The sequence below is a fragment of the Antechinus flavipes genome, chromosome 6 (genome assembly GCF_016432865.1).
Source record: "Antechinus flavipes isolate AdamAnt ecotype Samford, QLD, Australia chromosome 6, AdamAnt_v2, whole genome shotgun sequence".
In the NCBI taxonomy this organism is placed as follows: Eukaryota; Metazoa; Chordata; class Mammalia; order Dasyuromorphia; family Dasyuridae; genus Antechinus; species Antechinus flavipes.
Window position 1 is genome coordinate 252,475,313 of NC_067403.1, and position 23,191 is coordinate 252,498,503.

Below are 23,191 nucleotides of genomic sequence, written 5' to 3' on the forward strand. Positions count from 1 at the left end.
GGCCGGTCGGGGCCGGAGCGGCGCCCCCTGAAGCCTGCGCCGGGAGCATGGGCGCCGGCAGCCCCCGAAGCGCTCCTCCGCGGGGCCCCGGGCGTCCCGGGCGTCCCGGGCTCGGCTGCCTCTGGGTGGCCCTGCTCGTGTTGAAGACTGTGCGAGGTGAGGGGGCCCCTGGGGCGGAATGGGGGAGCCCTCGGCGGGCTGCCGGGGCGGGAGGCCCCTGGAGGCTCGGCTCGGCTGCGAGTCTGGGGAGCACCGCTCAGCCCACTCCGCAGCCGCGGCCGGGACCCACCCCCCTGACGCCGGGATCCCCGACCGCACCCCCCAAGAGACCCCCGGGATCCCCGAGGCTGGGGCAGCTTCCGTTCTTCCCCCCAGACCTCTCTGCCCTCCGGGGCTCCCACCTTCCTTCCTCTGGTCTCCAGGGGTCCTACCCTTCTTTCTCCCCACACGCACCTCTGGCCTCTGGGGGGTCACCCACACCTCTGCGCTCCGGGGTCCCACTCTCCTTCCCATCCCATACACCTCTGGCTTCTGAGGGTCCCACCCTTCTTTCTCCCCCCCCCACACCTCTGGCCTCCCGGGGACCCACCTCCTCTCCCCACCTCTGGGGTCCCACCCCCTTTCCCCAGATAGCCCAGCTTGCCGGGGCTGCCTTCTTTCCCAGTTTTGCCCCACTGCCTGGGCCCCGGCTCCTGGATGTCCCCCTCCTTCCCCCTCCGCTGAGGGAGCCTCTCCGGGTTTCTGGCCCCAACTTTCCCACCTGCAGTAGCCGGGCTCACATCTTCTGCTCCCGGGAGGGCCCACGGTCCAGCGCTCTCCCTGGGCGTCCCGGGTCCTTCCGAGAAGGAGGGAAGGGGAGGGGGTGACATGGCCCCAGGGAGGCGGCCTCCCCCACCTGTTGGACAAATGGGAAGAAGCAGTTTGGGGCCCCGAGGTTGCCGGGTCACTTGGGGAAGCCCTTCCTTCCTGAGGGTCCGCGCTGCTGGGGAGGGGCAGGGAGTAGCATCGGGAGGCGGCCCCCGGGGAACTTCCCGGCATGATCCAGCTCTGGGGCAGATGGGAAGCAGGAGAATGGCCCCGGGGGAGGGAGGGGGTCCTAGTGAGTGGGGTTGGAAGTGTCTCCTCCAGAGCCGATTGAAGGGCGAGGGGCCACCTGTCCCCCGTGGCTGCAGGACCTGGCCTGAGCCGGATAACGGACCGTCTGACCCCCAGAGTCCGTCTCCCTTCCCCTTGGGGGGCTGGGGCCCCCCACCCTCGGACCTGGGACAGAGCAATCCGCCTTTGAGAATGCTGCTCCCTTCCACGAGGCCCCGCCACTGGAGCCTCCCCCCAACTTGCCCCAGAGCTAGGGACGGCGGGGGTTATTAGCCCGGCTTCACAGATGGGAAAGTCGAGGCTCAGAAAGCTGCCCACGCAGCCACTGATCCAACCTGCCTCAGAACCGGGATCCCTTGTGACCAGATCCCTGAAGCGGTGGGGGCGGGGGAGGCATCCAGGCTTGGCTTGAAGTCTTCCAGCCCGAGGAGCTCGTCCACTCTGCTTTGCATCCTTAGGAAGTTTTCCCTCAGTTTCCCCCTTTGTAACTTCCAGCCATCGTTCCTCATCGCAGCTTCTGCACAAATGGCATAAAGAGAATCCCTTTCCCATGCAAGTCCTCAGACCCTTGAAGACAGCTCTTGTCTTCTCCCCTCCCACATCCTCCCCCAGCCCCTTTTCCTGGTCAGTATGGCGGGGGCTCAGAGCCCCCGGCCTCCCGGCTGCCCTGCCCTCCCGGCTGCCCTGCCCTCCCGGCTGCCCTGCCCTGGCTTCTCCAGCGCACTCCCGTCAGGCCTGAGCAGGCGGAGGATGGCAGCCCCTGATCCTGGGCTCAGAAGCCGCCTGAAACGACACCTTCCTTGGGGGGGGGCATCTCAGCTGGTGGTCCACGAAGACCCTCAGATACACCGACATGTCTCTTCTCTAGCCAGTAGAATCCGATCTCGCGACCCCGTCCACCTTCTGCGAGGCGGGCGGCCCAGCCTTGTGAGAGAGGGTGCCCTCGACTCTCCCTTCGCCCCGACCCTTGCCCACGTGGCCCTGGTTCCTGCCCCGTTCTCAGCCTGTTTCCTCGCCTAGTAACGGAGAGGGTGATAGTTTCACTGCCTCCCTGGTGGGCCGGGAGGGACTGTGCAGGGATGACAATCTTGTCCTCCGAAGAGAAGGGCCCCCCTGGAGCTTCCCAGCTCAGCCAGAAGAAGCGCAGCAGGGGGCGGGAAGGGGGAGACCGAGGGGGGAGAGGAAGCGTGGCCCGGGGGCTCCCACTGCCCGCTCTGAGTGGGCTCCAAGTAGTGAGCTCCCCGTCCCCGGCAGCGGCCAGCAGGAGTTACAGAGGGCAGGCCTCCGGCTCTGTGTGAGGGGCCCCGGCTCCCGCTGGCTTCCTCAGCCCCCCGCGGCTCTCGTCCCTCTTTTAGGGAGCGGGGACGCCGAGCCCCCTGACCCTGTCTACCTGCCGGCCACTCTGGAGCTCTTGGGCGTCCCGGAGTACTTCCGCCTCCAGCAGATCGGGCGCTACCCTCCCGCCAACTCCTCGCTGGGCTCCCGTTCCGAGAGCTTCCTGCTCCTGCACCCTTGGCCTGGGGTCCAGCCCCTCGTCCGGGCATCCTACCCGCCCTTCGGCACCCAGCAGGTAAGGAGGCTGCCCCCGGGCTCCTGCAGGCTCGCGCCCTCCCCATGTAGCAGGAGAAGTGGGTGCAGAGAGGGGCAGGGTTGGGAAGCACACCCCCACCCCCGGCTTTGGATGGGTCCCCGGTGTCCGGACACCAGGTTTCTGCTGGGTGGAAGCGAGACATCTGGGCCGACGCTTCTCGCGGTCCCCCCGGCCCCTGCTGTTCCGGTGCCCGGCTTCCTCCCCTCCCCTCCCCTGCTCAGCCTCTTCTCTGCCCCTCCAGGCTATGCCAGCCTGGGCCACGGAGCCCAGAACTCTGCTTGCCACTTGGGACGTTCGGGCCGTGTCGGTGGAGACCGTCCTCACCCCTGTGGAGCCCCATGCCCGGGTCCTCTTCTACCTCAAAGGGCAGGACTGGCAGCCCAGCCTCCGAAATCTGCCCTGTGCCCGGCTTCATGCCATCCATCCCCTGGGCACCATACACCGGGCTTGCCGCTTCCAAGTGAGTAGGACGCCTGGTGGGGGGGGGGTCTCCAGGGATGGCAGAAGCAGAATGGCAGGGGGAAGGTCCTTCTGGGGCTGGGAAGGACAAATGGACGGGGGTGATGGGAAAGGGATCAGGTCCCCTCGTGCAGCGGAGCTGGGGGTCCCTGACAGACAGGAGGCTCAGAGGGGAGCCTGGGGGAGCTCTGGGCCCCGGTGGGATCGGGCGCAGAGCTCCGGGCCCCCGTGGGATCGGGCGCAGAGCTCCGGGCTCCCCTCTGTTCCTGCAGCCATCCCTGGGGGCGTGTGTCGTGGAGATGGAGTTCCCGCGGCGCTGGTTCTCGAGCACCGCCACCACCAAGGCCGAACTGGCCTATACTTTGGAGCTGGGGGCCGAGGAGCCTGGGCAGTGCGCCCCGGCGGGGGAGGGGACCCCCCCGGCCCGCCTCCTGCCCGTGGGCTGGGTGGAGATCCAGCAGGCCGAGCCCCCTCGCCAGCAAGAGGTGCCCCTGGACGCCGCCGTGCGCCTCCGAGTGTCCGATGCTGCCGTCAGGGCCGGGCAGCCCTTCAACGCCACCATCCTTCTGAGGAACAACTTCACCGATGGCTCCTTAACGCTCTGGTGGGTCATCGGGGCCCCCGCCCCCTCCTTCGGGCCAGCCTTCCCGATCCCGGGGGCCAGCTGGCGGCGACCAGACAGAGGGGACTGGCTGGGGGACGCTGCACGGCCATTTCTGGGGGCTCTTACATTCTGTCTGAGGCCCCCTTGTTCAGAAACGTCTCCCCGCCCCCTGCAGGATCAAGGTGAAGAAGGGGCTGCAGGTGACGGCCGCCCGCCCCGCCCACCCCTCCCTGTGGACCGCCAAGCTGGAAAAACTCAAGGGCTCCAAGCATCCCACCCTGCTCGTCACCTGCCAGCGCACGGGGCCGGGGCTGGACACCAGGTAGGACCGGCCCTCCGGCCCAGAGGAGCCGGGGAAATGGCGAGCTGTGAGCGCCGAGCAGACGCGGGAGTGGGGGGGGGGGGGTCCGGGGATGCCAACATGGCAGCCAAGGCCAGGAGTTTGAGGACATCTGTGCCTTTGACCAGAGCAGGAAAGCTGGGCAGAGGGACGAGGGCTGGGGCGTGGGAAGCCGAAGGCCACGGGCTTTGTTTCAGACTATGGAGTTTGGGATAATTCCCCCAAAACTGAGTGCTGGGGAGCAGAGCTCAAGGGAGAGACTGAGGCAGGCTCGGTGTCTCCGGGTATCCCCTGGCTAGCCAGAGTTGTGACCGTGTCGGGGCTAAAGGATCCTAGAGAGAAGCTGTGTCCTGAGAGGTCTGGGGGTACACCCACATGGCCCAGAAGGGGGACTAAGGAAAGGTCAGGCAAGAAGGCAAAAGCCAGGGAGACAGGGGCCAGGAGGGCCAGAGAGGCCAGGAGGCACTAGGAGGGGCCAGGAGGCCCAGGGAGGCCAGAAGGGGATGGGGGGCTGGGAGGGCCAGGGAGACCAGAAGGGGCTAGGAGGGCCAGGGGGGTCCAGGAAGGGCCAGGAGGGGCCAGGAAGGCCAGAGAGGCCAGGAGGGGCTAGGGGGGCCAGGGGGACCAGGAGGGGCCAGGAAGGCTGGGGGGGCCAGGGAGGCCAGAAGGGGCTAGGAGGGCCAGGGGGGTCCAGGAAGGGCCAGGAGGGGCCAGGAAGGCCAGAGAGGCCAGGAGGGGCTAGGAGGGGTTAGGAGGGCCGGGAAGGCCAGAGAGGCCAGTAAGGCCAGGAGGGGTTAGGAGGGCCAGGGGGACCAGGAGGGGCCAGGAAGGACTAGGAAGGGCCAGGAGGGGCCAGGAAGGCCAGAGAGGCCAGGAAGGCCAGGAAGGACTAGGAAGGGCCAGGAGGGGCCAGGAAGGCCAGAGAGGCCAGTAAGGCCAGGAAGGACTAGGAAGGGCCAGGAGGCCCAGGGATGCCAGAAGGGGATGGGGGGCTGGGAAGGTCAGGGAGACCAGAAGGGGCTAGGGGGACCAGGGGGACCAGGAAGGCCAGGAGAAGCTAGGGGGATCAGGAGGGCCGAGGGGACCAGGAGGGGCCAGGAAGGCCAGAGAGGCCAGGAAGGACTAGGAAGGGCCAGGAGGCCCAGGGATGCCAGAAGGGGATGGGGGGCTGGGAAGGCCAGGGAGACCAGAAGGGGCTAGGGGGGCCAGGGGGACCAGGAGGGCCAGGGAAGGCTGGGGGGGCCAGGGAGGCCAGAAGGGGCTAGGGGGGCCAGGAAGACCAGGAGGGATTAGGAGAGCCAGGGGGACCAGGAGGGCCAGGGAAGGCTGGGGGGGCCAGGGAGGCCAGAAGGGACTAGAGGGACCAGGAAGACCAGGAGGGATTAGGAGAGCCAGGGGGATCAGGAGGGCCGGGAAGGGCCAGGGAGGCCAGAAGGGGCTAGGGGGGCCAGGAAGGCCAGAGAAGCCAGGAAGGCCAGGAGGGGTTAGGAGAGCCAGGGGGACCAGGAGGGCTGGGAAGGCCAGGGAGGCCAGAAGGGGCTAGGGGGACCAGGAAGGCCAGATGGCATTTGAAGGCAACAGGAAAGGTGCTGGCCCAGGGGAGTGACTGGAGATTAGAGGAAGGGGAGTGGGACGGGACAGGAGGGAAGGCTGCCTGGACCAGGGGGCCAGCCTACGAGGGGGCAGGGCTATGCTGGGAGAGTGGGGGCTGGGATCCAGGGTGACGAAGGAGGCGCAGTTGTGGGAGAGAAGCCATAAATGGGCGGTGGGACGAGGCGGTCTCAAAGTGCCGGGGGTCCCTGCTCCCCACTTCCTCCTCTGGCTTGACTGTCCTCCCCCTCCTGGAAGCCTGCCTGGATTCTCCGAGTTCCTGTGGGTGGACTTTGTTGTGGAGAACGGCACGGGAGCCACGTCGTCCACCCGTCCGGTCACGTGGCAGCTGGAATACCCGAGCCAGGTCCCAGAGGCCAAGAAGGAGAAGATGGTGTGGGAAATCTTGGTGTCCGAACGGGACGTCCGGGCTCTTGTCCCCATGGCAAAGGTACCAGCCCGGGGGGGGTAGGGTGCTTTGGGCCAGAGCCTCCGCCCTTACTGGGACACTCCAGGGGATCCCCGGGACTTTAGGGGCAGCTAGAAAGATGGATGCCAGGCATCTGCAGGGGTAATTTCTTGGGGCTATTCTGGGAGAGCTTGGGGGGCAGAATTCAGCGCTAGGCCCCCTGGGGTTCCCAAGATCCCCAGGAGTGTGTCGGGCCTTCGGGGCTCCTTCCGGTTGTAGAGCTTCCATATGTCTGCAGCCTGTGGGTTTCCTACTCAAGGAGGGCTCGGGGCCCAATGCCAGTGAGTGCCAGGTAACTAGCATTCCCCAGGGGCAGAGCCCCATCAGGGTGTCACCTGGAACTGAGGATGGGCATAGGAACCTTGGCCAGCTGGCACTGCCAACGGGTAACCCAGGTCCCCTCTGCCCTGCAGACGGAAGAGCTGGTGAACACCTCCCCCCTGACTGGCATTGCCCAAAGAGTGCCCATCCGCCTGGTCACCGTCGCCATGGGGGGAGCTGTGGCGGAGGTCACTGAGCAGGTGGGCTGCGAGTCGGCCAACACGCAAGTCCTGCAGGTGAGTGGCTCGCGGCTCCTTTGGCCCCCGCCCCCACCCCTTCTGCCCACAGCCCGCTCTCAGGCCACCCAGAGACGAGGCTCCTTTCCCCCTCTCACGGACAGAAAGACCCTCCCACAGTGGGGAGCCCTCCTCCTCCCCAGACGCCTCTTCCACCCTTGGCTGCTTGGAGGAGGGAGGACGCCTCCCTGGCCTCTGGGACTCCCATTGTTTCTGGGGCTGCCCGCTGGGGTCAAGCAGAACAAAGCTGATCCCTCTCAGCTGGGGGGGGGGGGGCAGGTGGTGAAAGAGGTCTCCTCCTCCTGGCTGTGCTCCCCCGATTCCTCGGCCTGGGAGAGCGCGACACACGGGGAAAGAGCTGAGCTGGAGCAGGGGTCCAGGCGCCGGCGGCGTGACCTTGGCCAAACCAATCAACTTTGGGATGTTTTGGGTTTTTTTTTTTTTTTTAATGAGGCGATTGCCTGGCTCACACAGCTAGAAACCAGTTAAGTTTTTCAGGCCTCAGTTTCCTCAGTTGTAGAATGAGGGGGTTGGACCAGATGAGCTCCGGAGACCTTTCACACGTGCTTTATGGCCTTCGGATCCTTCCATCCTAGTCCCTCTGCTTTGACCCTGCCCAGACCCTCTGAGCAAGGGCAAGTTTAAGTGTGCGTCCAGCGCTCCCAGTCGCGGGGTTTGGCCCGAGCTCTGGGTAAAGAGCGGACAGTGGCGCCTTCAGCCAGAAACAGTTCGGCAGAATGGCCGCCTCTTCCTGGGCTGTGCCCCTCGTTATGAGCCTCAGAGAACTAGTCTGAACGTCAGCCCACGTGGAACATGATTAAGAAGCCGGGGTGCGGAGGGCGGACAAGGAGACGCGCCGGGAACGAGGGGGTGTCGGGAGCCACAAGGCCTGGGTGAAGGCTGGTCTCGGCCACCTTGTAGGTCACCTTCCCTCCCCCTCCCCAGAACCTACATTTCGTCCTTGGAAGGTAACTGATGGTCTCCGAGGAGCTTTCCTGCTGATTTTAGATTGAGAGCTGGAAGGTTTCCAGAGACCATTCTGGGGAAACTGAGGCAGGCAGCCTCAGAGACTCGCCTAGTCAGCCAGCTAGTAAGTGGAACTCCCACTCGAGCACTCTGTCCTTTGCGTCTTGCCGTCTCTCAGGCTTGGAGGAATCGCCGTGCTCCTCTCTGAACACGGGGACGAGCCAGCTTCCCCCACCTCTAACTCTGGGCCTCTCTCCAGTAGCCTGGGGTCAGACTAGGGGTCTCTCGCTCTAACCTGGCGGACCCTCGCCACACTTCCTTGTGCCCGCCGGGCCGGTACGGGCTGCCCTCCTGAGCGCTCTGCCTCCCCCCAGGTATCGGAGGCCTGTAGCGAGGTGTTTGTGGAAGGCAAGGAGAGCCAGGGGAACCGGGGCGTGCAGGTGGACTTCTGGTGGCGCCGGCTCCGGGCCTCCCTGCGGGTGACCGTGTGGGCCCCGCTGCTGCCGCTGAGGATCGAGATGACGGACACCACTCTGGAGCAAGTCCGAGGCTGGAGGGTCCCCGGGACGGCCAGTGGGTGAGCTGTGGACTTATCTCTCCGGGGCATTTCCAGGGCCAGTGCTCCGTGCTGGGTCTGGGCGTGGGAGGGCCCTCCCTTCCCTCCTTGGCCAGAGCTCCGGCCTGTTGTGGCTCTACAGGAGAACCCTTCTTGGGAGCCCCAAGGGGCCATGCCCGTCCTCCAGTCGCTCTGCCCCTGGTCCGGCTGGAGCCCGAGCTCCCTTTCGGCCTCGACCCTGCGGTCTTTCCCAATGGGGCCACCTCCTCGTGGATGTGCTCCAGACTCTCCCCTCCCTCTTAGCAGGACCAGGCCCCAGGGTGACCTTGGACCTTGGGATTTGCCTCTAGATCTTAATTTATAAGATCCCCTCCAACTCAAAAGCCCCAGATCCTGTGATCCCACGGCCTCAGGGACTCTCCACCTTTTATGTGTGGGGGGTGCTGGACCCCTTGGGCAGTCTGAGGAAGCAGAGGGGCCCCCTCTCAGAGCCATGTTTTAAAAGGCACAAATCAGACTGCTTAGCACTTTAAAAGAAACCAGTTCTGTGACATGGAGTTATCAGATGTTCCTTTAAGCTTAAGAAGCTCCGGATTCTTCCGGCCAGTCTGCCAGGAACAGGGCAGAGGGTCAGTGAAGAGCCGTGGAGTAGATACCATCAGGGGACGGGGTCAGGAGTGTCCTAGAATGGTCTGATTAAAGAGTGGCCTGCGGTATGGGTCAGAGCAGGGAGTTCCAGGCCGCCCTCCTCCACTGACCGCTTTGTCCTTGGCTGGGTAGCGCCCCCACCGAGCCCGAGGAAGGAGGCGAGGAGGCGGACCGGCGGGCCCGGGGCTGCCGGCTGCAATACCAGCGTGCTGGCGTCCGGTTCCTCGTTCCTTTCGTTGCCCATCCTCAGGATGGAGGCCGCCATCTTATTTATCTCCTGGGCCCCGATTGGCTACTGGATGTGACTCATCTCGTGGGACCCCATGCCCGTGTCCAAGACCCCCGCGTGGCCACCCTGGAGGCTGGCAGCGTCCTGGTTGGCCGGGAGCCAGGGGTTACTTCTTTGGAGGTGAGAGAGAGTGGAGGGAGGGAGGATGGAACAAGAGGAACAGCTGACAGGGATGGAGGCATGGGCTTTGGAGCCCCCCCCCCCCTTCAGCTCTGCTTCCTGCCATAGGTCCGTTCGCCAGTATCCGACTCCATCCTGGGAGAGCAGACCCTGTCCGTGACTGATGAAAAGGTGTCCGTGCTGGAACTTCGGGTGCAGCCGGTGATGAGCATCTCGCTGGCCTTGAATCGGGGCACCGCCCATCCTGGGGAGATCACGGCGACATGCTGGGCACACACAGCTCCACCCGGCTCGAAACAGGTGAAGGCCAGGGGGCAGATGGTCCACGGATGGGCAGCCAACCTCCCCAGAGGGAGACAAGGCTAGGGGCTCCAGAGAGAAGGGTGGAGGTGGGAGAGAGGGAAGAGGGAGGCCCAGTGACCACCCAAAGGAAAATGCTCTGCAGAGCCCCTGGCCAGGGGGGCTGAAGGCTGGCCCCAGGGCCCCATGGAGTATTGAAAGGCTGAAAGCTGGCCTGGGCCCTCTGTGGAGGATGGAGAGAGGGTAGAGGCTGGCCCTGGGCCCCCTGTGGAGCATGGGTGGGGGGCTGGCGGCTGGCCCTGGGCCCCCTGTGGAGCATGGGGGGGGGCTGGCGGCTGGCCCTGGGCCCCTTGTGGAACACCGAGGGGGGCTTAAGTTTGGCCTGGGCCCCCTGTGGAGTGTTTTGGGGGGAGCTTAAGTCTGGCCCTGGGCCCCCGTGGAGCATTGGGGGGGGGAGGCTAAGGCTGGCCCTGGGCCCCCTGTGGAGCATTGGGGGGGGGAGGGCTGAAGGATGGCCCTGGGCCCCCTGTGGAGCATGGGGGGAGCTGAAATCTGGCCCTGGGCCCCCTGTGGAGCATGGGGGGAGCTGAAGGCTTCTGGGCCCCCTGTGGAGCATGGGGGGGGGAGGGGCTGAAGGATGGCCCTGGGCCCCCTGTGGAGCATGGGGGGAGCTGAAATCTGGCCCTGGGCCCCCTGTGGAGCATGGGGGGAGCTGAAGGCTTCTGGGCCCCCTGTGGAGCATTGGGGGGGAGGGGCTGAAGGATGGCCCTGGGCCCCCTGTGGAGCACTAGGGGGGAGGCTGAAGGCTTCTGGGCCCCCTGTGGAGCATTGGGGGGGAGGGGCTGAAGGATGGCCCTGGGCCCCCTGTGGAGCATAGGGGGGAGGCTGAAGGCTGGTCCTGGGCCCCCTGTGGAGCACGGAGGGAGGAGCTTAAGTTTGGCCTGGGCCCCCTGTGGAGCATGGGGGGGGGCTGAAGGATGGCCCTGGGCCCCCTGTGGAGCATGGGGGGAGCTGAAATCTGGCCCTGGGCCCCCTGTGGAGCATGGGGGGAGCTGAAGGCTTCTGGGCCCCCTGTGGAGCATTGGGGGGGGAGGGGCTGAAGGATGGCCCTGGGCCCCCTGTGGAGCACTAGGGGGGAGGCTGAAGGCTTCTGGGCCCCCTGTGGAGCATTGGGGGGGAGGGGCTGAAGGATGGCCCTGGGCCCCCTGTGGAGCACTAGGGGGGAGGCTGAAGGCTGGTCCTGGGCCCCCTGTGGAGCACGGAGGGAGGAGCTTAAGTTTGGCCCTGGGCCCCCTGTGGAGCATGGGGGGGAGGCTGAAGGCTGGCCCTGGGCCCCCCGTGGAGCATGGGGGGGAGGCTGAAGGCCCTGGGCCCCCTGTGGAGCATGGGGGGGCTGAAGGCTGGCCCTGGGCCCCCCGTGGAGCACGGAGGGGGGCCGGAGGCAGGAGGCGATTAACCGGGCGGCCTCTCTCCCTGTTTGCTTCTGTTACTGTCTGGCCTCTTCCGTGTGTCTGCCCGCGGGCGGCGTGTGTGTCTGCGTTCTTGTCTCTTGTCCCACTGTGCCCCCCTCCCCGTGGCCCTGCAGGCGGTGGCCTTCTCCCTGTGGCTGGCCTTCTCGGACCACACCCTGGCTCCGGCAGAGCTGTTTGACCGCAGGGACTTGGCCCTGTCGGTCTCCACCGAGGAGCCGGGAGCCTTCTCGCCAGCGGTCGCCAGCAGGGATACGGGGGACTTCTTTGGGGGGCTGGTGAGTGGAGCGGCCGAGGAGGGGACGCCCCTGCAGGTGGGCCTGCACTCCCCGGAGGCCTGCCGCCGGGGCAAGCACCGGCCCCCGCTGGCCTCGGCCACGGCCTGGCTGGGGCCGCCCCCAGCGCCCCCTCAGCAGCACGAGCAGGTTCCCCCAGTGGCCTCGGCTCCCCCGGTCACCCAGAGCCAGGGTGGGGGCGGGAGGCGTCAGGGGCCGGAGGACGAGGGGGGGCTGAGGAGCAAGTTTGAGCGGCCGGAGCACCTGGGGGAGGAGCCGGAGGAGGAGGAGGAGGAGGAGCCGGAGGAGGAGGAGGAGGAGATGGTGAGGGCCCCTCAGAGGGTGACGGACCTGGAGCTGGGCCTCTACGCCCTGCTCAGCATCTTCTGCCTGGCCATCCTCATTTTCCTTATCAACGGGGTGGTCTTTGTGCTGCGCTACCAGCGCAAGGAGCCCCCTGACGCCCCGGCCTCCGGGGGCCCCACTTCCCCGCAGCCCCACAACTGGGTCTGGCTGGGGACGGATCAGGAGGAGCTGAGCCGGCAGCTGGACCGGCGACCCCCCCGGGAGGAGAGGCCCCCGAGCCCAGCCGCCCCCGCCTCGGGGGAGGGGGGCTGCCACTGCGAGGGGGGCGGAGGCGGCGGCGGCAGCCCGGACCCCACTCCACCCCTGGGGGCCACTCTGCCCCGGAAAGAGCCGGGGGGCCGGAGGAAGCGGGTGGAGTTTGTGACCTTTGCCGCGGCGCCCCCGGCCCGGCCCCCCGAGGAGCCTCCGGCTCCGGCCGTCCAGTCTATTCTGGTGGCCGGGGAAGACGACATCCGCTGGGTGTGTGAGGACATGGGCCTGCGGGACCCCGATGAGCTGAGGAGCTACATGGAGAGGATCCGGGGCAGCTCCTGACGCCCCGCCCCCTTCCCGCCCACGGCCTCCTGGGGTCGCGGGGCGGAGTCGGAGAGCGCCCCTCCCCTGCTTCCATCCCCCCTGGGGGCCGGCCCGAGCCCTCGCGCCCCCGGCCTGCCGCTCCCGCCCCCACCCCCTCCTCCTCCTCGCCGCGGGGCGGGGAAGGGCCGCTGCCCGTTATTTATGACAAATGTTTTATTCTCGCGTCGGGTACAAATAAAAGGAGATGGAGCCCAGAGCCTGCCTGCTCTTGGCGCCGGCGCCCTCAGCCGCCCTCTCTCCCGGGGCTGCGGCGGCCGGGCGGCCCCGGGGCCGACCTCTCGTAGCGGGTGGCGATCGCCAGGAAGAGGAGCGCCGTGGCCGCCTGGATGCCGGCCAGCAGGAAGAAGTAGAGGTCCAGCCGGCAGTTGTTGATGTTTCCTGCGGACGGAGAGCCCCGGGCGCGTGAGGCCCCCTGCCCCGCCCGGGCGCAGCGGGAGCTGGGTTCGAGTCTCCCAGCGCCCCCGGCTCGGCTCTGGGAAGTGACGGTGGGGGCTGCTGACTGCCGGGCGCCCGCCCCCGCCGCCGCCCCTCCACTTCGGCCTCCCCCTTCCCCTTCTTGGCCTGGGGGGGGGTCTTATTTTAACATATGGCCCGAGGAATCTGGCTCCGCAGCCCCCCCCCCCCCACGGGAGGGAGCGAGCTGCTTCTGCTTTATGGGCCTCAGTTTCCCATCCGAGGACGGGGCAAGAGATTGTGACTTTAATACTAAGGCTTCCTCCAAGGGCGGGGGATCTTCCGTGTCTGAGGGCACAGGGTGGGCAGGGGACTTCCCCCAGCCCTGAGCTTCGTGCACCCCCTGCCCCCCCCACCCCCGCGCGCGCGCTCACCGTAATCCTTGGGGCAGTGCAGCCAGCCCCCTGCCGGGAGGGACAATAAGGCCACCAGACCCGAGCCCAGAAGGGAGCCGATCCCAGACAGGAAGTAGAAGATGCCCATGATGGCGCCCTGCATGGACCGGGGAGCTTCCGAGTAGGCAAACTCCAGACCTAGGGCAGAGCGGGAGGGGGTGAGCAGGGGAGGAAACCCGGCCAGGCTACAGACCCTGGGAAGGGGCCCGTCCCTTAAAACTCCAGCGGGACCCGGTTCCGGGCTCAGCCCTGAGCAGGGGGAAAGAGGCCGGATTCCGGGGCGGGAGCCGACCAGAGACCCCGCACTCCCTGCTGACTGAGCTAGAACGGGGGCCAGCCTCTGCCGGGGCTCTGGGGCGGGGGGAGGCCTGGCTCTGGCCTCAGGGGAGATTCTCCCAGTTGGACCCATGGAAGCCCCGGGGGAAGGATGATGACCAGCTGCTCCCGGACCAACACTGCTCCGCCCTCCCTCTGCCATTATAAGGATATTATGTTGCCCATGGGCGTGTAATATTCAGCCACAGCCCCTTGCAAACCTCCCCCCAAGCCTGCTGGTCTCCAAGTACCCTCCTCAGATTCCTTTCTGCCCTTCTGCGAGCTTCGCCCCCAACCCAAAGCCTGGAGTTCAGGTTCCCAAGGGGCAGATTAGAACTTGGCCCAAGGCGCAAGGCCCCACATCTGTCCCGGGATGCACCCGGCGGCCTTGGGAGGGGGTCGGTCTCCTCTCCTTGGAGAGCTTTAGGTGGAAGCTCGGAGCCTCCTGGTGGTTCTGGAGCCGGCATTTGGCCCTCCCTGCGAGGCTGCTTCCAACGCTGAGGTTCTGTGCTGCCCCCTCTGCCTCGGGACAGTTTCTGGGCCCACAATCCCCGGGCCGGGAGCCTTTCTCACCTCTTCTGGGCTCACACTGAGACTTCCATCTGAATTCTATCAAGAGGGCACCCACTCCTGAGGGGCCCCTGGTCTTTGGGGAAGGGGGGAAGGGGGTTGCCATGGTACCTGGGATGCTGGCAAAAATCTCGCTGATACCAATGAGGAGATACTGAGGGATCTGCCACCAGATATACATAGGGGCTGCAAAGTACAAGTCCTCTCCAATTTGCTGAGCCACTGTCTCATTGAGGTGGATGTACTGGAGCCTCTTGGTCTCCAGGATGCCTGTTGGGAATCGTCAGGATTGAGCACCTTGGGGATTGTGGGTTACAGCCTCATCCTCTACCACCTAATTTACCTGCCAGTAGGTAACTCTGTGCCCCATGATCTAAGACCCACCCAGCTCCAACACCCTATGCCCCGTGTCCTGAGGTCCATCACCCTGTGCTCTGGGGCCTGAGCTCCATCACCCTATGCCCTGGGGCCTGAGCTCCATCACCCTGTGCCCCGTGTCCTGAGGTCCATCACCCTGTGCTCTGGGGCCTGAGCTCCATCACCCTATGTCCTGGGGCCTGAGCTCCATCACTCTGTGCCCCATGTCCTGAGCTCCATCACTCTATGCCCCGTGTCCTGAGCTCCACTACCCCGTGATCCATGTCCTGAGCTCCATCACCCTGTGCCCCGTGTCCTGAGCTCCATCACTCTATGCCCCGTGTCCTGAGCTCCATCACCCTATGCTCTGGGGCCTGAGCTCCATCACCCTGTGCCCCGTGTCCTGAGCTCCATCACTCTATGCCCCGTGTCCTGAGCTCCATCACCCTATGCTCTGGGGCCTGAGCTCCATCACCCTGTGCCCCGTGTCCTGAGCTCCATCACTCTGTGCCCCATGTCCTGAGCTCCATCACTCTATGCCCCGTGTCCTGAGCTCCATTACCCCGTGATCCATGTCCTGAGCTCCATCACCCTATGCTCTGGGGCCTGAGCTCCATCACTCTATGCCCCGTGTCCTGAGCTCCATCACCTTGTGCTCTGGGGCCTGAGCTCCATCACCCTGTGCCCCGTGTCCTGAACTCCATTACCCCGTGATCCATGTCCTGAGCTCCATCACCCTATGCTCTGGGGCCTGAGCTCCATCACCCTATGTCCTGGAGCCTGAGTTCCATCACCCTGTATCCCGTGTCCTGAGCTCCATCACCCTGTGCTCTGGGGCCTGAGCTCCATCACCCTGTGCCCCGTGTCCTGAACTCCATTACCCCGTGATCCATGTCCTGAGCTCCATCACCCTATGCTCTGGGGCCTGAGCTCCATCACTCTGTGCCCCATGTCCTGAGCTCCATCACTCTATGCCCCGTGTCCTGAGCTCCATTACCCCGTGATCCATGTCCTGAGCTCCATCACCCTATGCTCTGGGGCCTGAGTTCCATCACTCTGTGCCCCGTGTCCTGAGCTCCATCACCCTATGCCCTGGAGCCTGAGTTCCATCACCCTGTATCCCATGTCCTGAGCTCCATCACCCTGTGCTCTGGGGCCTGAGCTCCATCACCCTGTGCCCCGTGTCCTGAACTCCATTACCCCGTGATCCATGTCCTGAGCTCCATCACCCTATGCTCTGGGGCCTGAGCTCCATCACTCTGTGCCCCATGTCCTGAGCTCCATCACCCTATGCCCTGGAGCCTGAGTTCCATCACCCTGTGCCCCATGTCCTGAGTTCCAATGCCCTGTGTCCTGAGCTCCATCACCCTGTGCCCTATGATCCAAGGCCCCACCCAGCTCCAATACTCTGCTCTGGGTTCTAAGGCCATCCATTCCTGGCCTAAGGTTCTCGAGTACAGGGATGAGCAGCTTCCTCCTTCCTACCACGGCATCCGATTTGGCCCCGTGGTCCTCGTGGCGGGCACGGAACCCCCGCTTTCCTGGCCCAGGATGGCCAGATCTGGCCCCAGCTCCCCCCACTCCCCCACAGGCTGCTGAGCTGCCCTCCCTCACACCCCCTCCCCAGAATGACCTGCCACGATGACGGAAGCAAAGCCGAAGAACATGCCCAGGGCCATCTTCTTGAGAAGCGAGGGGAGCAGCTTCCGGCGCTGCAGGAAGGGATCGAGGAATCGGTCCTTCAGAGGGACCAGGACCAGTACCATGACCACATTGGCCAGAAGGAGCCAGGCTTCCGGAAACTGGAAGGGAGGGAACCAGATCAGGGCCTAGCCCGGCGCCTGGGAAGCAGAGGGGGGTCCGGGTCAGGGCCGGTGCCCGCCCGGGTGGGATGTCCCCCAGGCGTCTGGGACAGAGAGCAGCAAGGGGATGCTCGTCACCAGCTCTGGTCATCAGTCAGGCGAGATTCAGGATGCCCCCATCCAGTAAAGGCTCCCCCACCCCCCGGCAGCCACCGGTCTGACAGGGAGGGAGGCCTGAAGGCAGTGGGGAGCCCCGCAGATGCTTCCTGGGAGCCCCAGGTTCCGGACAGAGCCAAGGTCCCAGTACCTCCTCTCCCAGTAAAGGGTTCTGTTTACAGAAAGGAGGGAATAAATTCAGGGAAGCGGGGGATGAAACTGGGGGGATGCTGCATTTGGAACGGAGATGTGAGTGGGTTCTCACCAGACACACAGCAGCTAAGTGAGCTTTGCAAAGAACTCGGGCTCTCCGTTTCCTCACAGGTAAAATGGGGGTATTAATGCTCCCTACAGGGCAGATGGGCCTAAGAACTGAACTGATTGAGCACCTCTAGTTCTCCAACATTGGGATCTGAGGACCCCTTTGGAAAGTTTCTGCAGCCCCCTCCAAAGGGCTTTGGGAGTTCTACCCACATTTACCATTTTAGAAACAATATTTCTATCATTAGTGTTATCATGAACAAATTTTGACCTTGTGATCCCCTAACAGGGTCTTGGGGTCCCGTAGGAGACCCTCTTTCTCCCTGACCACAGCTTGAGAATGGCTGGAGTAGATGGACTCTGGGATCTTCTAATTCCAGCATTCGATGCTCATTCCTAATGTTTGCAGATGCTCTGATCTTCTTCAACACTAACGTACTGAAAGCCCCTTTCAGACGCCAATATTCCATTTTAGAATGTGGCCAAGGCTTTGCCTAATGCTAACATTGTGTTCCAAGATTCCTTCCAGCTTTAATATTCCATGTTCTCTGACATTCCCTGTTCTAAGATCCTTCCCAACACTAACATTCCTGGTTCTAAGGTCTCTCCCAACATTAACATTCCCTGTTCTAAGGTCCCTCCTAACACTAACATTCCCTGTTCTAAAGGCCCTTTCTCTCTGACATTCTCTGTTCTAAGGTCCTTCCCAATACTAATATTCCTGGTTCTAAGGTCTGTGCCAACACTAACATTCCCTGTTCTAAGGTCCCTCCTAACACTAACATTCCCTGTTCTAAAGGTGCCCCCAGGTCTGACATTCCCTGTTTTAAAGGCCACCCAGGTCTGATATTCCCTGTTCTAAGGGTTCCCCAGCTCTGACATTCTGTGTTCTCTGCTCAGGTTAATATTCTCAGGCTCCTCCCAGCTCTGATTTTCGGCTTCTCCGTGGGCTCCAGCCCTGTGTTCTGAAGTTTCTCCCAGCTCTGACACCCCATGTTCTGTTTTCTACGATCTTGTCTCATTCTAACACTCCCCATCCGCAGGTTCCTCCGAGCTCTGGTTCCTAGGAACCCATAACTCTGCCGTCGCCCCTGGTCGGTAGGAAGTCCATTCTACCAATGAGAGCATGTGGGTCACACGGCTACTAAGTGTCAGACCTCTCCATCCCTCTGCCCCCATCCTCCCCCTCCCCATCCCATCCTCATTGGAATTACAGGACTAGACCCAAGTTCTTGCTGACCAGGCTGGCTTCCCGTCCCCCAGAAAGAAGCCCCAGGGGACTGGCAATACTCAGGGTTCGGCTGTTTCTGGTTCTGGTTCTGGGGACAGGGGGAGGGTCAGTTGGAAAGGACGGGACTTTGTCTCACCCTGTAGCTGCTCTTGTCCTGGGGAAGCTTGTTGCTGTTGCTCCCATTGTCCGATGGGTTCTGGAAAATATGTGGGATTTGGAGGTGCAAGCCCTGTAGGACATAAGTGGACTGCATCTGGGGGGAGAGAGAGAAAGGACAGAGCAGGAGTCAGACTCCCCGCTTTCCCTGGATTTATGAGGAGTTCCCAGAATCCTCCCGGATGCTGCCCCACCCTCCACTCAGCTCCTTTCTGCCTCCGAGTACTAAGAAACAGAATGGGAAACATTTCTAGCATCAGGGAAAAGCGAGACTTTCCAGAATTCCTTTTCCTACAATTGAACCATCTCAACATAGTGCCTGCGGTATTGGCCAATCCTCTGGTTCCATTAGTGCAGGGAACTCCCAAAAAGAAAATCTCCCCTGCAACGTAGAGAGTGACCTGGGACACCTGTCCAGGATCACCCAGCCCCTTAATGTGGACAGTAGGATTCGAACCCAGGATCACTCAGCCCCTTAATGTGGACAGTAGGATTCGAACCCAGGATCACCCAGCCTCTTAGTGTGGACAGTAGGATTCGAACCCAGATTTCCCTTTCCAGCTCTCAGCCCACTAGTGCCAGACTAACTTAGGAGCACTTCCAAACCGGAAGTTTACAAGAAGCACACTTGAAACAGAGACACACACAGAGTAAAGGTAAGAGAATGGAGCTGAAGTTTAAAAAATAAAAAGCAAGCAGGGGTAGTAATCCTGATCTCAGAAAAGCAAAAGCAAAAATAAACCTAATGAAAAGAGATCAGCAGGGAAACATCGTTTTGCAAAAAGTGCCATAGACAACGAAGTGCTTTACCATTTGGTACGTGTATGTTTAGTCCTGACATTACTGAGTTGTCTATGGCACCTTTTAGTCATTTTGCTAAAAAGTGCCATATAATAAGGGGAAATTTCATATTTCGAGAGGCCTACTTGCATAAAATAGAGAAAGAGAAGATCAATGAATTGGGCTTGCAACTAAAAATGCTAGAAAAGGAACAAATTGAAAACTCCCAGTCAAACACTAAATTTGAAATTCTAAAAATAAAAGGAGAGATCAATAAAATGGAAAGTAAAAAAACTATTGAATTAATTAATACAACTAAGAGTTGGTTCTATGAAAAAAAAAAACAAAATAGACAAACCCTTAGTAAATCTGACTTTTAAAAGTGCCATAGACAACAAAGTGCTTCACCATTTGTTAGCCACTCTCTGCGTCCGTGAGCTCCTGTATTAACAGTGGGTCCTGAGGGGAGATACGGCCGCTAAACTCCCCAGTGGAGGAAGGGCACGCGGACCCACCTGGAAATACACCATCCAGTAAGGCACCAGCATCAACATCACGGGCAAGATCCTCATCAGCACCCGGAAGTTGGTGACATCTTCGTGGTGGGAAGGACTCCTCGGTGACCATCGTCTGCCAGGCAGCTCATGTTCATCTCGGGAGGGTCTGTAAGGGGAGCAGCACTCAGATACAGCCGATGGAGTTCCATCTCCCCCTTCATTATCCCCACCCCATCCTCATCCTCACCGTTCATTCAACAAACATTTATTAAATGGCCTCAAATGAGCTATGCTGGGGGGAATGGTTCAAAAAATCACACAATCCCTGCTTCCGAGGCAGTCTGATGGAGGAACGCCACGTGAACGTTTGTGAGGAAATAGAAAATACGTAGAATTTTAGGAATGGGGCACTACCAATCGAAGCTATCGGAAAGGGTACAGGACATGGCAGTCTTTGAAGGGATCTGGAAATCTTGAGAAAGAGAACGTGTTCTAGGCATAGAAGTACTTTGTACAAAGGTGTGGAGGTAGGAGATGAAATTGAATGTATGATTGTTGGTGGAATTGTGACCACATCCAGCCATTCTGGAGAGCAATTTGGAACTATGTCAAAAAGTTATCAAACTGTGCATCCCCTTTGATCCAGCAATGTTTCTACTGGGCTTATACCCCAAAGAGATACTAAAGAAGGGAATGGGACCTGTAGGTGCAAGAATGTTGTGGCAGGCCTGTTTGTAGTGGCCAGAAACTGGAAAATGAATGGATGCCCATCAATTGGAGAATGGTTGAATAAATTGTGGTATATGAATGTTATGGAATATTATTGCTCTGTAAGGAATGACCAGCAGGATGAATACAGAGAGGACTGGCGAGACTTACATGAACTGATGCTGAGTGAAATGAGCAGAACCAGGAGATCATTATGTACCTCAACAACGATACTGTTTGAGGATGTATTCTGATGGAAATGGATCTCTTCAATAAAGAGAGCTAACTCAGTTTCAATTGATCAAGGATGGACAGAAGCAGCTACACCCAAAGAAACAACACTGGGAAATGAATATAAATTGCTTGCATTTTTGTTTTTCTTCCTGGGTTATTTCTACCTTCTGAATCCAATTCTCCCTGTGCAACAAGAGAACTGTTCGGTTCTGCACACATATATTGTATCTAGGATATTACTGCAACATATTTAACATGTATAGGACTGCTTGCCATCTGGGGAGGGGGTGGAGGGAAGGAGGGGAAAAATCAGAACAGAAGTGAGTGCAAGGGATAATACTGTAAAAAATTACCCTGGCATGGGTTCTGTCAATAAAAAGTTATTTTAAAAAAATAAAATAAATAAATTAAATTAAAAAAAAAGAAATTCAATGTACGATCACTATCATCCTAGTTTCTCCTGAGCTCCATTCCCATATAAGTAGCTACCTGTTGGAGGTTTCTCCCTGGATTGGGACTTCAAACTTACCACCTCCCTCTTCCTGGAGTTTCCTATTTCTGCGGAGGGTATCATGAATTCATGATCTTTCCCTCAAATCTACCTGCCCCCTCCCTCTTCCTATAGTTTCCTATTCCTGAGGAAGGTATCACCATCCTTCAGATATCCAGCTCACAACCCCAGCCATCTTCAATTCTTCCTTCTCACCCCCCATATCCAAGAATCATCAAATGTGGGCATTTCTATCTTCACAAATATCTCCCATCTCTCTACTCACTTAGACACTGCCCATGTTCAGACCCTCATTTTCTCTCACTTGGATTATTACAATGGCTTCCTTACTAGTCTCCCTGTCTTAAGCCTTTCCTCCTTGTAACTTTCTTTCACATGATCATCAAAATAATTTTCCAAGGACAATCTTGCTCAATAAAAGCCAGGGATCCCCCGTTGCCCTTAGTATCAAGTATTAAAGTACAACTTTACAAGTTCCCTTTTAAGGCCCTTTACAACCTGGGTCCTACCCCCCCTTCCAGATGTACATAGATTGCTTGCCTCCTATTTAACAAAGCTAGCTTTCTCTCTTCTCGCACACGATTCCCCATCTTGGGTCTTGGTGCCCATCCCCCATGACTAGAGTTTAGTCCTTTCTCTCTCTCTCTTAAAACCATTCGATTCCCTCTGCTCAATCACTACCATCTACGTACTTGAAGATTTTCCTGATTCCTGCTCACCATAACCCCTGCCTCCAGCTTCTAGGGCCCCCCTCCCGTATCAGTTTAAATGGACTTTGTGTCCATTTTTGTCTACTTATATTTGCAGGATGGTCCACAAGGACTCTGGATTGGCCCATGTTTCAGGAATACATTTAGATAGATAAGATCTGAACACTTCCACTGCCCCCTGCTTGTCTCCAGCAGAGGCTATGAACAATATATGCATTGTTTTGGTCAGCAGAGTATTTAGGCAGCCCTTGAGTGCTGAGACTGTTGCACTTTCTGTTTCTGCCTCAGTTTCCTTATCTGTAAAATGAGCTGAAGAAGGAAATGGCAAACTACTCCATATCTTTGCCAACAAAACCCAAATGGGGTCACAGAGAGTTGGATGTGACTTAGTAGGTGCTTAATAATTGCTTGTTGATTGATTCTTTTTTTTTTTTTTTTGCTGAGGCAATTGGGGCTAAATGATTTGCCCAGGGTCACACAGCCAGAAAGTGTTAAGTGTTTGACACCAGATTTGAACTCAGATCCTCCTGACTTTAGGGTTGGTGCTCTATCCACCTAGCTGTCCCGTATTGACCGATTCTCATCCTGGTGTGTCCCTTAACCTCTCCAGACCTCAGTCTTGGTCATCATCTTTACCATCGCCGGCTCAAGGCACCTTACCTGAGTAAACAACAGCAGCACCGAGGACAGCACTTTTGGATGGCAAGCTTCAGCATGGAGGACACTTGGCTGCCCGTGGGGGGCTTGGTGATGAACAGGGGGCCTGCACAGATGAACACGAGCAGGGCGAGACCGACACAGACCACGGGGATGATGTAGCCCACCAGGAAACTTATGTTCTGCTGGATGAAGGCCACCACAAACAGGGACAGAACTGCACCCAGGTTGATACTCCAATAAAACCAATTGAAAAAACGTCGGGTGGCATCTCGTCCCAGGTCCATCACCTACCAGGGAATGAGCGGGGCAGATGTGAGGTGAGGGGAACATGTGGGGTTTGAAGCCCTCATCTTCAGCTCCAGCGCACCTGCCTTGCTCCATCAACTTTTCTAGAATTCTATTTCCCTCCTTAACTTCTTTCCCATTTATTTTGTGGTTTGATTTATCTAGTTCTGAGAGAAGGAGGTTGAAATCCCCCACTAGTATAGTTCTGCTATCTAATTCTTCTTGCAGCTCTCTCCACTTCTCTAGGAATTTGGATGCTATATCACTTGGTTCATATATGTTCTAGCCCATATTCCTTAAACCACAGAGGCAACATCATGTTGTGGAGACTCTCAAAGTGTCTATGGAGCATCTCCACATCTGGCATTGGGAGCAGGGAAGACCTGAGAGAGTTCAAATGTCACCTCTGACAGTTACTGTCTTTGCACTATGGGCAAACCATTTCATCTCCGTGGTCTTCAAGCCCAGACTAAAGAATTCCTGCAGGACCCAGGATATAGAGCTGCAAAATCTCCAATATCTCATAAGAAAGCTTCTACTTAAAAGTCTGCCATTGTAGCAGCTACCATTTTGATAGCTCTCTACAAATATTACCCCACTCAATCCTCACAACCATCCTGGGAGGCAGGTCCCACGATTATCCCCATTTTACAGATGGAGAAACTAAGACTGAGAGAAGTGAAGAGCCACACAGCTACTATGAGTCTGAGACAGAATTCGAACTCGGGTCTTGCTGGATCAGGTGCTCTTTCCTCTGTGACAGCTGTTATCTTAGCAAAACTTCAGAGAAAAGGGCACGGACCATATCTCTTAGGGTACATCTGGACAACTTCCTCTTTT

The 23,191-nt window shown here is 59.9% G+C and overlaps 2 protein-coding genes across 2 annotated transcripts in view; one reads left to right on the forward strand and one right to left on the reverse strand.

Moving 5' to 3' along the window:
* Positions 1-12,464, forward strand: TMEM132A (transmembrane protein 132A). The gene is made up of 11 exons (XM_051965746.1): positions 1-156; positions 2,451-2,665; positions 2,928-3,146; positions 3,418-3,749; positions 3,925-4,071; positions 5,938-6,130; positions 6,562-6,705; positions 8,046-8,248; positions 9,008-9,284; positions 9,393-9,584; positions 11,170-12,464. Exons 1-11 carry the CDS (start codon positions 48-50, stop codon positions 12,226-12,228), a joined length of 3,090 nt encoding a protein of 1,029 aa, XP_051821706.1. The 5' UTR covers positions 1-47; the 3' UTR covers positions 12,229-12,464.
* The window catches only part of SLC15A3 (solute carrier family 15 member 3), a 16,041-nt gene continuing 5,255 nt past the window's right edge, over positions 12,406-23,191 (reverse strand). Inside the window, exons 2-8 of the mRNA XM_051965747.1 lie at positions 22,067-22,353; positions 19,262-19,409; positions 17,947-18,063; positions 15,994-16,162; positions 14,115-14,273; positions 13,098-13,256; positions 12,406-12,648 (exon numbers count right to left, since the gene is read on the reverse strand). Coding sequence (XP_051821707.1) covers positions 12,494-12,648; positions 13,098-13,256; positions 14,115-14,273; positions 15,994-16,162; positions 17,947-18,063; positions 19,262-19,409; positions 22,067-22,353 — 1,194 coding nt within the window. The 3' untranslated portion in view covers positions 12,406-12,493. The remainder of the gene's footprint in view (positions 12,649-13,097; positions 13,257-14,114; positions 14,274-15,993; positions 16,163-17,946; positions 18,064-19,261; positions 19,410-22,066; positions 22,354-23,191) is intronic.